This window comes from Nannospalax galili, unplaced genomic scaffold (assembly GCF_000622305.1).
Source record: "Nannospalax galili isolate Female #2095 unplaced genomic scaffold, S.galili_v1.0 scaffold4, whole genome shotgun sequence".
NCBI lineage: Eukaryota > Metazoa > Chordata > Mammalia > Rodentia > Spalacidae > Nannospalax > Nannospalax galili.
The window spans coordinates 20,382-34,396 of NW_008350321.1; the positions used below are offsets into that span (position 1 = coordinate 20,382).

At 39.0% G+C, this 14,015-nt stretch overlaps 1 protein-coding gene across 1 annotated transcript in view; it reads right to left on the reverse strand.

The window, feature by feature from the left end:
* Nucleotides 1-11,925: 11,925 nt before the first annotated feature.
* LOC103745506 (zinc finger protein 160) overlaps nt 11,926-14,015 on the reverse strand; it is an 87,514-nt gene continuing 85,424 nt past the window's right edge. Inside the window, 1 exon segment of the mRNA XM_008847429.3 lies at nt 11,926-14,015. Within this exon segment, the coding sequence (XP_008845651.2) occupies nt 13,267-14,015 (749 nt within the window). The 3' untranslated portion in view covers nt 11,926-13,266.

Consider the following 14,015-nt stretch of genomic DNA (forward strand, 5'->3'; position numbering starts at 1 on the left):
CAGTGTTCCTCCATGGCCTGTGCTCCAGCTCCTGCTTCCAGGTTCCTGCCCTGAGTTCCTACCTTGGGCTCCCTGATGAACTGCAACCTGAAAGATGTAAGCCGAATAAACCCTTTCCTCCCCAAGTAAGTATTGGTCAGAGTGTTTTGTCACAGCAATGGAGAAACAAACAAGAACACAAGCAGACATATATACTGGTAGTGGAAAAGGGGGGGGAGGTGAGGAGAAGGAAAGTGCTGGGCAGACACTAATTGGTGTTGTTGGATGCTATAGCTAGGGAGGGTTATTCAAGGGGCATTTCTTATCCTAAAGGAACATCTGCTAACTGTTATGGTGAGCATAAAACATTTCTCAAGGTTGACTTAGCCTGGGTCACAAAGTTGTTTTTCTACATTCTTTAATTAAGTGCTATCTTATAGAAACTTACATAAAACCATTAAGCTGTTTTTTCTCAAGGCCATAAAGATTTGCAGGAAACCATAAAGCTGTCTTTTTCTCAAAGCCATAAAGATGTTTCTCTTCTGGCCTTTTGGCTCCCAACAGGAATGGAAGAAATCAAACATAAGCAAAAAACATTTTTCTTACTAAGGTACCACAAATGTCATGTTTGTCTTTAGGCACTATAGTTATTAAGTAGAAGTGATGCTGTCACTCAAAACTGTTACATCTTTGAAACACAGTTTATTGCTCAGAATTATTGCCCCAAAATATACTATAGACTCTGAGGTGACAGATAAATTTTAAATTGTTTTGTGTTATTAATGAATAGATTATATGACAAACAAGTTGATAATATAAGAATTCCTGAAATGCAACTGCAGGACTTTACTGATTAACCATCTTCTCTTCATCCTCCCTCCCTTCATTGCTTCTAACAACCACTCCTCTGCTTTGCATGGAAATCAATATAATATTCGTCTGCATATAGGTGAGATCAAAGTATTTTATTTGTGTCTACTAATTCACTTAGGACCATGCCCTAAATATTTATATGCATTGATGAAAATGACAGCACTTCATTCTTCTGAAAGTATTCAACTGAATGTATATACTGCATTTTTCATCCACATATGCATGGATGGACTGCATAGTGCCCCCTTCTGTTCTCTGTTCATCCATATGCAACTGCGTGGAGTGATGGAAAGAGACTCCACAAGAACGAAGTCTCTGTGGAGAGTTCTGGCACAAAAGGAGACTTTTATGGTAACTGTTACACAGAACAAACTCTTCGATGTCTTCTGATGCCCCAAAGCAGTGCTGCTGTTGCTTTAACAGATAAAAGGGAAGTTTAGGTTACAGACAGGTGAACATCCAGAACCACAAACCAATATCTAGGGACATGTCTTCTTCCTTCTTGTATTGGTGGAAAACATGGCTCATTCTCCACATAGATGCAAAGCCAAATGGAAGTTTTTAAAACAGAGATGGTTTAGTTATCTATTTTTCTCACATTTTAATTTTTCAGAATTTCATTCATGTGTGCTGTATTTGAAATATTTCCAACCCTCCCACCCCATCCAACTTTTACATGTCCCTCACTCCTGAAATTCTTATCCTCTTTGATTAAAATTGATATATATATACATATGTATACATACATATATATGTATATATGTAATGCACTGAGTCCATTTAGTGGTGCTCATGTGTACTTGTATGTTGGATTGACTACCTGAGATTAAGTAACCTATCCAGACATTTGTCTCTGGAGAAAACTGATTCTCCCTCCTCAGCATCTGTACATTGCCTTCATCTAGATGTGAGACTTTATTTAAGCCTGAGGGTAGACTCTCTAAAAGAAAGAGACTTGTCAAGACACTAGCTAATGGATATGCGAGGTAAGTGCTTTCATATATTTGAACCTTGTTCAGAGATAAATCCAAGTCGGAAGAGGTGCAATTTCTGTAGACAAGTTGTGATAAAAAAATGGAGCAGAAGATCATAGACCCACAACAGTACATAACGGGTGTGGAGAGATCTGCCTATCTAAATGCATGTCTGTAAAACACCAGGAAACATCAAGGAGGATTACACATTTGTGCAGAATTGGTGCATCTGAATTTCAAGGACTGTAGAAAAGAATATTTGTTAACTCTTTTTAATTGAACACTTAGGATTTCAGACAAAGTAGTTTGCTCATATTCAGAAACCATTCCCTATCTGCACCCCTACTTACTTACACACTCATTGTTTCCTGTATTGTATTATTTGTTAGGGCTTTCCCTTTTTATATTTTAAATATTGTTTATTTTTTTAATATTTTTTATTGAGTTGTGTAATTTCAAACAACAGTTCATGATCAAATCCAGACCACCTCCCCGAGCCCTGCCTCTCCCAGCCCCCCACTGGACCTCATGTATTGTGCCATACATGTTAACTCCTGTTCATTCAGGCATTTGTACCCAAAAGTACTTCAGTGTAAATTTGTCCACTGGCGTCTAGTCATCCTGTCTAGTGATCGTGTGTATGTCATACTCGCTCTTATCCATCAGCAATCAGCCTCCAATAGTTCTGTCTAGTGCCAACTGCCACCTATTTCTTTCCTCCCATTTGGTTTCTTGTTTAATTAAGTTGACATAGGTCCTGTGCTCGATGCGACCATTGCCACAAGTTCACATGTTCAAGCTTCCAGTGATATGGAAGCTTCTGCTTCCCTGTGGTCATGAAGCAGCCCTGGCTCTTACAATCTTTCCTCCCCCCTCTTCCACAATGGCCTCTGAGCCGTGGATGGATGAGGTTTCATACGGAAGTCCCACCATACACTCTAGTCTCATTCTTTAAAATTTGGCTAGCTGTGGCCTTCTGTGTACATCACACTCTATTGTATAAGGGAGGTTTACTGCTGGGCATTGAGGGATGCATTAGTTTTCTCTCTACCCCTTGTTCCATTGTGTTCCATGAAACTTAGTTGTAGACGTTCAACTGTAAATGTGTTACCTAGTACTGGGCATCTCTCAGACATATGTTCCCTGTGTCTGACCAGAGGTTGCAATTCTGCAATAGCCACCATCTGTTTCAAAAAGGTGCTGCTTTGATGTACTATATGCTTCTCTGTAAATATAAGGATCAATATTTAGCATATAGTAAATTTTGTTTTTCTACTAGCAATATGAGAGAGGGTTTTTTCTAGGAACCATGTCCTCTCCTGCCATATGTATTTGGCTGAGTTTACAGTGTCACCCAGGAATTCCCTCCCATTGAGGGGGCTTTAAGTACAATTAGATACTTTTGATTGCCCCCCAAATAACAGTGCCATTACTGTACAAATAGACGTAGTTTGCCATGCTGGTTATTATGGTTTATTGGGCTTTAGGCCTGGGTTGGACCACTGATTATTTTTCTCCCTTGGAAGTCTGCATATCATCATCTAGCTTCCAGATCAGGTTCTGCTCCATTGTTTCAAGTCCTGTATCCTAAGTATGTCCTGTCTTCAACAGCAGGGTCTCATCTACTAGTGCTGGGAGATAACCAAGAGGTTTGGCAATAGCCTGTGCTATTTTGGGAGTCTCCTGTACCACCTGCACCAATCACTCAAAGGGAGATCTTTTCTGTCTGGCACTGTGTTCCTTGCCAAGCAGCTCCCAGGTATTTGTATGCATTAACGTTCAGACACCATATGTGCACTTTTCATGGGGTTTCAAGGGCATCACTTTTCCCATTAGGTTTCCTAGAACCCCAAGATTCACTTACTTTTTTCTCCCATCCAGTCTCCCTCCCTACTCACAGCATGCTCATTATCCCCACCCTCCCTGTAGTACCACCTGCCTCCAACAATCCTCCCTCTCCTGACTTCCCTCCCTCCCCCACACCATGACCCTTTGCATGTTCCTCCATCCTCTCCTCCCTGCCAAATACTACCTCCACCCTGGTAACATCTGTTCCCTTCCATCCCTCTTTCAGGTTCATTATTTTCCTTTACCTCCATGTATCCTTTCCCTTTTCCAGACTCTTGGTGTTGCCTCAGAATTTATATACTCACGTATAATGGATTGGTGCTACATTCCGCAAATAAAGGACAACACATGACTCTTGTTTTTCTGCATTTGTGTTACTTCACTTAGTATACCACACTCTAGTTCCATCCATTTACCTGGAAATTTCATCTTTTCTTATTGCTGAATAGAACGCCATTGTGTAGAAGCACCACATTTTCATTATCCACTTGTCAGCTGAGGGACACTTAGGTTGTTTCCATTTCTTAGCTATTGTGAAGAGAGCAGCAACAAACATGGATGTACAGGTATCTCTACAGTATCATGAGTCCTTTGGGCATATGGCAAGGAGTGGTATAACTGGATCATATGGTAGGTTCAATATTGATTTGAGTTCCAAAATGTCTTTCATTGTTAGTCCATCCTCTGAAGCTTGGTCAAATTACCCAGGATCATACCCTTAAGGAAAACCTGCTCTCAGGCTGGAGATTCGGCTCAGTGGTTAAGAGCACTGGCTGCTCTTGCAGAGGACATGGGTTCAATTCCCACCACCCACATGGCAGCTAAGAACCATCTATGATTCCATTTCCAGGGGAATCCAACATCCTCTTCTTTCTAAGGCATTGCACATCAGTGCACTTACATACACGCAGGCAATACATCATTCATACACAGAAAATAAAAATAAAAGTACCTATCTACAATCCATCTATCTTTCTGTCTACTATCTAAAACCTGCTCTCCCAAGAGCTATCGGCTGTAAATAGTTATTCAGGTAAATAGGTATTCAGGTAGAATCTCCTCCCTGGAGGTTAATGAGCTCCCTGATAGCCAGGTCATCACCATTGACAATGAGCACTTCTGCTGCCCTGAGGGGCCCTGCCAGCTTTCATTCCTGGCATAGAATCCTGGAGTATCCACAAAACTACCTTCGATTCCATAATGAAGCACGACGTCAACATTCACCAGGCCCTATATGCCAACACAGTGTTTCGTGGTGGCACCAGCATGTACCCTAGCATCGCAGACAGAATTCACCGATAAATATGTTGCCACCCAGACAAGCTGTAACTGCTAATCTTGCGCATCTGTACTATTTGCTTGCTTGCTTAAGCAGGAACTTAAGAAACACCGTTTATCTGAGAAACCAGACTCTAGCATAATGACAGATGTGACCCCACTTCGTTTATCCTGTCAGCAGAGACTGGTAGATAATACCAGGAAGCTCTGATCACAAAAGTCACCTCTCAATTGTCTAACTGTTGTGAAATGTTTGAGTGCTTCTACTTTTTGTGAAACTTACCTATCAATGTGTGCAGAGGGAAGTAATATATTAACCCACACATTGGGAAATTCCACAGAAATGAAGTAATCATGTTTTTTACCTTTAAAACCATCCATAGGGGGCTGGAGAGATGGCTTAGCAGTCAAGAACACTGGTTGTTCTTGCAGAAGACCCGGGTTCGAATCCCACCACCCACATGGCAGGTAACAACTGTCTGTGACTCCAGTTCCAGGGGATCCGACAACCTCTTCTGTCCTCCATGGGCATTGCACAACATGGGTGCACTTACATACATTCAGGCAATACACACATACACTTAAAAAAAAAACAAAAAACAAAATATCCCCTCCCAGTTAGCAGTGTAGTTTCTACCCCGGGTTAGGGGCTGTAGTCGGCTGGCAAGGTTAAATAATTTAGCTGATTCAGAACTTTTTGATTCTGAGTGGTCTTTTCCCAGTGATCTCAACCTCCATAACAGTAAGTGCACCCATGTAGTGCAGTGCCCACAGAGACCAGAAGAGGGCATCGGATACCCTGGAACTGTAGTTACAGATGGTTGTTAGCCACCAAGTGGGTGCTGGGATTCAAACCCATGTGGGTGCTGGGAGCCAAACACAGGAGTCTATAAGAGCACTTAGTGCGCTTCATCAATAAGCTATCTTTCCAGCCTCTGTATTTCTATTCTAACCATGCTTTCCTTAACACACTGGGCTACCAGAACACTTTGGGATTCTTTACTTTCTTAAAGTTCCTTTCTCTGTCCTTTGGTGGCTGTCTTTGCACATATGTGACCTCCATGCCCATTTTAATTGAAATGTTTTCCATATAGAACTAATCTTCACTGCAGCTGTGGCTCACAGGGCTATTTCTCTTGATTTCTTCTTAACGCTCAGCAACTTATCAGTTCTTGTGGCAGAAAGCCATGCCAGTTCTCAATTCCCCTTGATTATCAGAAGTATATGCCTTACAGCTAAGTTGCAAAGCATGAAATATCTTCATGACACATACATTATTTACTCCTAGCTTTGAGAGAAACAGATTCATTACATCGGTGACAGCACATAACCCCTACATGGAAAGATTAAGTATATATTTGCAGTCAGTACGGGATACATGACTCACCTCAGTATTTATCTTCATTCAATAGAAGCATGACTCTATCTATGACACTACATGTAAAATTCCAAATATTTTCAAGTGTATTCTTCACAATTACTGAAACTGACCACACTATATCATGGGATATAATCAAGCACCAACATATTACAGGAGTTTTTCATCAGAGAGAATATGTCCTATTTTCTTGTTGCTACAAGAATTTCCTGAAGTTATTAAAAGACACTGATTAAGAGAATGCGATCAGTCCAGAATTCTGGAAACTAGAAATTTCCACATATTGTCTTGAGTATCTCTCTCAGTTTCTGGTCTCTGAAGGAAATATTTCACCAACCTTTGTTTTCAAATGTCTGCCTTCATCTTCACATTGAATTTGCTCTGGGGTTTTGTTTGGTAGAAATTAATTAAAATTTTAAAGCTTAATTATGCATATTTACAGACTAAGACATGACTTTTAATCTACTCTTTCAATATGGAAAGTTTCATTAAATATAATTCTTAGCAGCAAATTTAATTTTTATTTACATTAAAAATCTATTATTTTTGCCGGGCGTGGTGGCGCACACCTTTAATCCCAGCACTTGGGAGGCAGAGGCAGGCAGATCTTTGTGAGTTTGAGGCCAACCTGGTCTACACAGTTCCAGGACAGCTGGGGATACAAGGAGACCCTGTCTCAAAAAAGAAAAAAAAAATAAAATATAAAGAAACACAGAACAATTGACATATTATTTGTAATGTATGTGAATGACATACAAGTTTAATTCTTAAAATGTACTGAGGTACACATGGTATATCAGAATAATCTCATCTTAAACAATTTGTAGTTCAAAGACAATATTTCATCAAACAAATTTATTGCATTGGGGAAGAATTTCTGTTTACTTATAGTACAGGCAAAATTTATCCAATGTTGCAATTTTATTGAAGTTTTCAAAATATAAAATATAAAGAAAATGGTTTATTGATGTGTCCCCCAGGTGGCTGATTCCTCCGAAGGCAGGGCCTGCCACGTGGGAAGAACTACTGAGGGGCTGCTGAGAGCCACCTTGGAATGGAAGCCGGGCACAGCAGGTAGCATGTTGTGCAGGGAATGTGCAGCAGCGGCAGCAGCAGCCAGGCATACTCGAGGACAGAATGGCCAATCAGAATGGACCTGGGGCAAGGAAGCTGACCTCTGTTCAAAAGTCGAACATCCAAAGTTTATTCTGGGACTCAATGTAATCTCTTGTTTTACCATCTGCAAAATAATAAAGCAGATTGCATATTTCCAAAATACAATGGAACCAAATGTACATTCCATTCAAAAATGGAATAGGGACATAATGAGAAAATATGCAAGCAAACCAATTCATATAACCACGGAACCCTGTGGTTCCGTGTCCAGTACTACGGCTTTAGGACTAAGTGCTCAGATGGCTTTGTTTTTCTAGCTTTGCTGCCTACAGGATACATCTTTGTTTTGCCCTGGTTCAATTTCTTGTACAAAGTTCACCTTGACAGGTGTCTCATAGATCACATATATTCAAAAAGATTGGCGTCTCCAATGCAACCAAGGCCTCACATTCACAGATTCATGCAATGCTCCTTTCTGCCCTCCTTGCCTTTCTTTCATGGCCTTCTCTTAGTGACTCCAACAGTGGTGAACACTGTATGGTCTTAGCTGCTGTCTGAATCCATGGGAGAGGACTCCAGTACTCCCTCAAAGTTCCACCCTTCATGCCTCCAAACCCAGTATCACCAGAACATCACTGTCAAGTTCGGCTGTCAGCTTCAGATGCATATTCACCTTACTGAACCAAATTTCCAGCAGTTTCTGTACTTTGTAGTTTTCTAGAAGCAGAAAATGCACTAGACTTTCTGCTTTCTCAAGCTTACCTGGATGGAGTGTAATCCTGAACTCATCCTCTCCATTGTTGCTGAGTAGAGTAGAAGACCTTTCATTAATGCCTTAATCTCACTAAAAATTAAAGCTTCTTTTGCTGCACAAGACTTGACTTCAATAATATAACATACTCTTTTCTACCCCAAACGGTACATTTTGCATGTCTTCTTGAGCTGCTGGCTCTTTTTCATCAGAGATCTGTATGAGTCACCACTGATAATCACACCACAGATTCAGTATTAGGGTATCTTGAAATGTTCTTTACTAAAAATTTAGTTGATTGCATTTTAGCTTCACAGGAGTTCTAAGGACTCTGGCCGATGGTAACCAGATTATTTGCTGAAGTATAATAATGGCCTCTAGACCGGCTGCTATATATGTCTTTGTTTCCCTGTCACTCTCAAACATTTTGAACCAGGTTCTGATTAGAATAGCCCATCAAGCTCTATTTACAGCATTCAAGAACTTTTGTAGTCTAAAGTTCCAAAATCTTCATCCTTTCAAGAACAACACCCTTTCTTCACAGCAATGCCCCTCTTCTGGCATCAACTTCAGTATTACTTTTCTGTTGTGATAAAGCACCATGACCAAGGCATGTTATGAAAAGAAGTTATTTGGCCACATGGTTGAAGAGAGGTAAGAGTCCACCATGACTGGGATATTTGAATGAAAATGTCCCTCAGAGATTCCAAGTATTTGATGATTTGGCCATAGTCAGTAGCACTGTCTACAGAGGTTAAAATGTGTATCCACACTAAAGGAAACAAGTCACTGGGGTGAACTTTGAGAATTCATACACTTGTCCCATTTCCAATTTATTTCCCTTTGCTTCCTGTGCCTGCTTGAAGATGTGAGTGCTCGGGTTTCAGCTGTGGCTGCCTCCTTACAGGTCTACTTGGTCGTGATGCATTCTTTTTATCTCTGGAACCATACGCCTTCTAAAAGCTGCCTTGGTGATTGTGCTGTAATCAAAGGAAAAGAAAAGTAGCTAGTACACTGGCAGAGAATCACTGCAGTAAATGGCAGGCATAGAGGCAGGAGCCAAAGACTGGACATGTTATCTTCAATTGGAAACATGAAGCAGAGAGTAAAGTGGCAATGGGGTAAGACTATAAACTCTCAAAACCCACAACCACTGAAACACTTCCTCCAACATGGTGGCATCTGCTAAACCTCCCAAAAAAGCACCACTAACTAGGAGCACAGTATTCAAATATTTGAGATCATAGGGGACATTTTTGACCACAGCATTCTTTGTTAGAAATTACAATATTTAAATTATTTTGGTGATGGGGTCCCTGCCAAAGTTCAAATAATGTCATTATCACCATAGCAATTTCCATTGATGTTTAGTTTTACAATTTTTTTGGGTCTTTTGGAGTCAGGGTCTCCCTGTAGCCCCAGCTGACCTGGCACTTGCTATGTCAAACAGGCTGGTTTGAACTAACAGAGAACCTCCTGCCTCTTCAAGAGTAATCAGTACTCTTTACTGCCGACCAATCTGTCCAGTCCAGAAAGTTTTTACATATTATGAGGCTTTCCTTGCTTTTCTTTAATATTTTTATTAATCATTTGAAAATTTCCTACAATGTATTTTAATCAGATTCTCCCTCTTAACTTCCTTTTGTTCATTTATCATGGTATTTTTTCATTAGAAATGGGGAAAGCACACTAGCACACCACCTCCTGTAAAACTGTGTTTTGGTTCTTTGTTTTGTAAAGGTATCAAAATACATGCATTATTGCAGTATTGTTTCTTACTGCAAAACTGTATTGGAGCCTAATATTGTTGACCATTCCTTCAATAGAAAACAGCATTTCAGTCCATATGATTAAGTGACCAATAAAAAGAGCTGATGCAAAGAGTACGGTATATGTTTTAAAATAAAACATAAATTCAACACCCATAAATTATGGGCTTAAATTTTTGTACAATTTTGTTATATACATCTCACTGTCTCTAATTTAACTTTAGCAATAACTGTATGTTACTTGAATTTTAATTTAACTAATAAAAAGAAACCTTAATGAACCACTCTTCCGTATTTTGTTCTACTGACTTGAAATCACCCTTGTCTCTTGTAAAATGAAATGTAGGCAAATTTCACTTTGGTAGAAATAACATTTTTAACACAATCTTTAGGTTAAAGCACTGAATATATGATATGAGTTTTATTTAACTAAAATAAATATATACAGCTTAAAAGATTTTTTTTTCTTTTGGTTTTTTTGAGATAGGGTCTCCCTGTAGCCCCAGCAGTCCTCGAACTCACTATGTAGACCAGGGTGGCCTTGAACTCACAGAGATCTGCCTGCCTCTGCCTCCCAAATGCTGGGATTAAAGGTGTGCACCACCACACCCAACCTAGATTAAAAGATTTTGAAATATCACATATGAGATTTTGAAATATCATATATGTGTGTCAGTTACAACACAAATAAAAGGCAGGAAAAAGCAACATTGTGCTGAACACATAAATACTAGAGTTCATTATCTGATACTTTCAAAGAGGTAGGCTAAAATGTCAATCGGCTAGAATAGTGTTAAAAAACCAAATTTCTTATTAACAGTTTGCTCTATACTTTTCCTACATCAAGTAATACTGAAAACATCTAACAATTCTTCTTATTGTATAAGTCATCACTAAATGAATGTGCTAGACTATTTGTTTTCCACACTGAAACATGGGTACTGATGCACCTCCAGTACTCAAGATTGACTTTTTCTTTTAGTAATAGAAAGATGTCCAGAACACCTAAGGCACTGCAGAATGCATTCTCATTACTAAAAAGAAAATAATCTCCATTTAGATATTGGGGTGGGATATAATATAGCAATTATTCATGGAGGAATTGCATTAATGAATTATTTCTAATTTGCAATATATTTGTTCAGGTCTGAGTCAACAATTACTATAAATTATCATATAATCCTGAGTAAAGAAGAAAATTTGGCTGAGGATCAAATAAACCTACAAAGTTTTCCCTTTAATAAGCTCCAATTCTGGGAATACAAGTACAAAAATAAGAACACAGTTAAATCTACAAAAATATCACATCTTATTCTATTAAAATATACTAGCAATCGATGTTACTACTTTGATTCCCCCCCCCATAATACTCTTACCTTGCCGTACTGTCTTAATTAGATCGTGCTGTGGTGTTTTTTGTTATGAAAAAAATTGCGGTGTTTGGATATATAATGTTACCATTTTATTTTATAAAGATATTTTCCTTAATATACTTCAGGAATTTCTAAATTATGTGTGTTCACGAAAGTGATCACATATCCATATTTGATTCCTGTTACTAAATTTGTTTCACAGTCTTGATACTTATATTTCACATAGTGAAATTTTTTTTTAAGTCGCAGAGGTCAGAAGTGGGCTTCGGATTCCCCTAGAACTGGAGTTAAGGACAGTTCATAGCTGCCATGTGGGTGCTGGGAATCAAACCCAGGTCTCTGCAAGAGCAGTCAGTGCTCTTAATTGCCATCTCTCCAGCCCCCAGAGTGAAATCTTTGACAGTGAATAACTGATAAGATTTAAGAATTTTGAGGTTTCTCTGAACTATGAATTTTCTTGTGTTCTAAGATTAGAGTTCTATGTAAATGATTCCTCATATTCTTTTGAGCTGTAGAGTTTCTTTACACTATGGATTCTGTGATGTTCAAGATGATTTGAAGTTCAAGTAAAGTCTTTTTCACAGTCTTTATATATCTAGTTTCTCCCACATATGAGTCATCTCATGTTGAACAGAAATAGCTTTTGTTGAAGATTTTGCTTCACCAAATTTAGTTCTAAGCTTTGGCGTCAGTATAAATTCTGTTTTCTAGGATTTACTTATCAAAGTTTTCTTCATTATAACTACCTTTAAAAGAGTCTCTCTATAATGAATTCTGTAATGATTTTTAAGTATTTAGCACAGGGTGAAGGTTTTGCTGCATTCTGTACTTCCGTAGCCTGCTCTCCAGTATGACTTCTCTGTGAGTTCTAATATTTGACATATAAAGGAACTGGCCACATTATTTACACTTGTAGTATTTTTCTTCACTATTAATTCTCTATTGTTCTCTAAGAGGTGAAATATGATTAAGGGGCTTGATGCAGTCTTCATATTCTTAGGGGTTTTCTCTGATGTCATTTCTTTGATGGACTCTAGGATTACATATTTGATTAAAGAACTTTTTGTATTCTTCACATTTGTGGGGCTCCTCTCCGGTATGAATTCTTTCTGGTGTTCTAAGATATGATACGTGTTGCCATGCCATCTCCAATGGAGTCCGCGTGAGGTTCTCCGTGGACTGAGGCCGAAACTTCAAGGAAGATTGCCTCTTGGAACTGGCTGTGGAAAGAAAGTTTGCTGTGCACTTGGCTGTTCTACTCTTGCTCTTATCTTTATTGCAGGTGTTGTGTTCCTGGCTCACAAAAGTAGCTCATTGTCCTTATTCAGGTCAGCGAGCACGCCTGTGAGAAAATTAGATAGAGATGACTTCTCTGGAATGCTGTCACCCGATAGTACACTTCCTCCAGATGCTCTTCTATTTCAGACATTAGTTAAATTAGGAAAGAATAGGAATCCCTGAAAAGTCCTAGATAAATTACAACAGGAAGAATTATTTGTGGAATCCCCCTTGCTAAGATTCCTTTAGCTGCTAAGATTATAGGAAAAGGATCTAAGATAAAAACCAAAAGAAAACTGCCACCCACTGTCAGAACTAAATATGGATATGCTTATGTATTAGGTAATGGGAGACTTTGGGCTCCACCAAAAGGGAAAGGAAGTCGTAAAACCACAAATAATTAAAAATAAGAACGGTTGCCAAACAACAAAGGACAGACAGGAACATGATGTCTGGTACTAGGTAATTAATAGATAAAAATCTTTTCCTCACATCTCTTTTTTTATTTTCGGAATAACTTTTCTCAGAAAATTGTTGACCGCTTGATTAAACAAAGAAAGATTTTGCAATTATGCTCTGTGTATAAGCTGATGCTTGCAGCTTGGAAAATACACTCAGATTCAACCAACTTCTGTGCTGTTTCTATTTGTCAATTCGCCGAATCCTTGCCCACTCTCTTAAAGCCCTGTTCCCGTCGGACTGAGCGCTCCTGCCAAGCTGGTCTATCACAATATGTAAAGGACTTGTGACATTTTCCACATTTGTAGGGTTTTTATCCAGTACGGATTCTTTGATGTGCTCTAAGATGTGACAGTTGGTGAAAGGACTTCTCACATTCTGTACATTTGTAGGGTTTCTCGCCAGTATGAACTCTTTGGTGTCTCCGAATTTGTGATATCCAGCTAAAGGACTTTTCACATTCTTCACATTTGAAGGGTTTTACCCTTGAATGAATTCTTTGATGGCTCCTAAGTTGTGAGCTTACAGTAAACGATTTGTCACATTCTTCACATTTGTAGGGTTTTTCTCCAGTATGGATTCTTTGATGTACTGTAAGATATGACAGATGACGAAAGGACTTCTCACATTCTGTACATTTGTAGGGTTTCTCGCCAGTATGAATTCTTTGGTGTCTCCGAATTTGTGATATCCAGCTAAAGGACTTTTCACATTCTTCACATTTGAAGGGTTTTACCCTTGAATGAATTCTTTGATGGCTCCTAAGTTGTGAGCTTACAGTAAACGATTTGTCACATTCTTCACATTTGTAGGGTTTTTCTCCAGTATGGATTCTTTGATGTACTGTAAGATGTGATAGTTGACGAAAGGACTTCTCACATTCTGTACATTTGTAGGGTTTCTCGCCAGTATGAATTCTTTGGTGTCTTTGAAGATTTG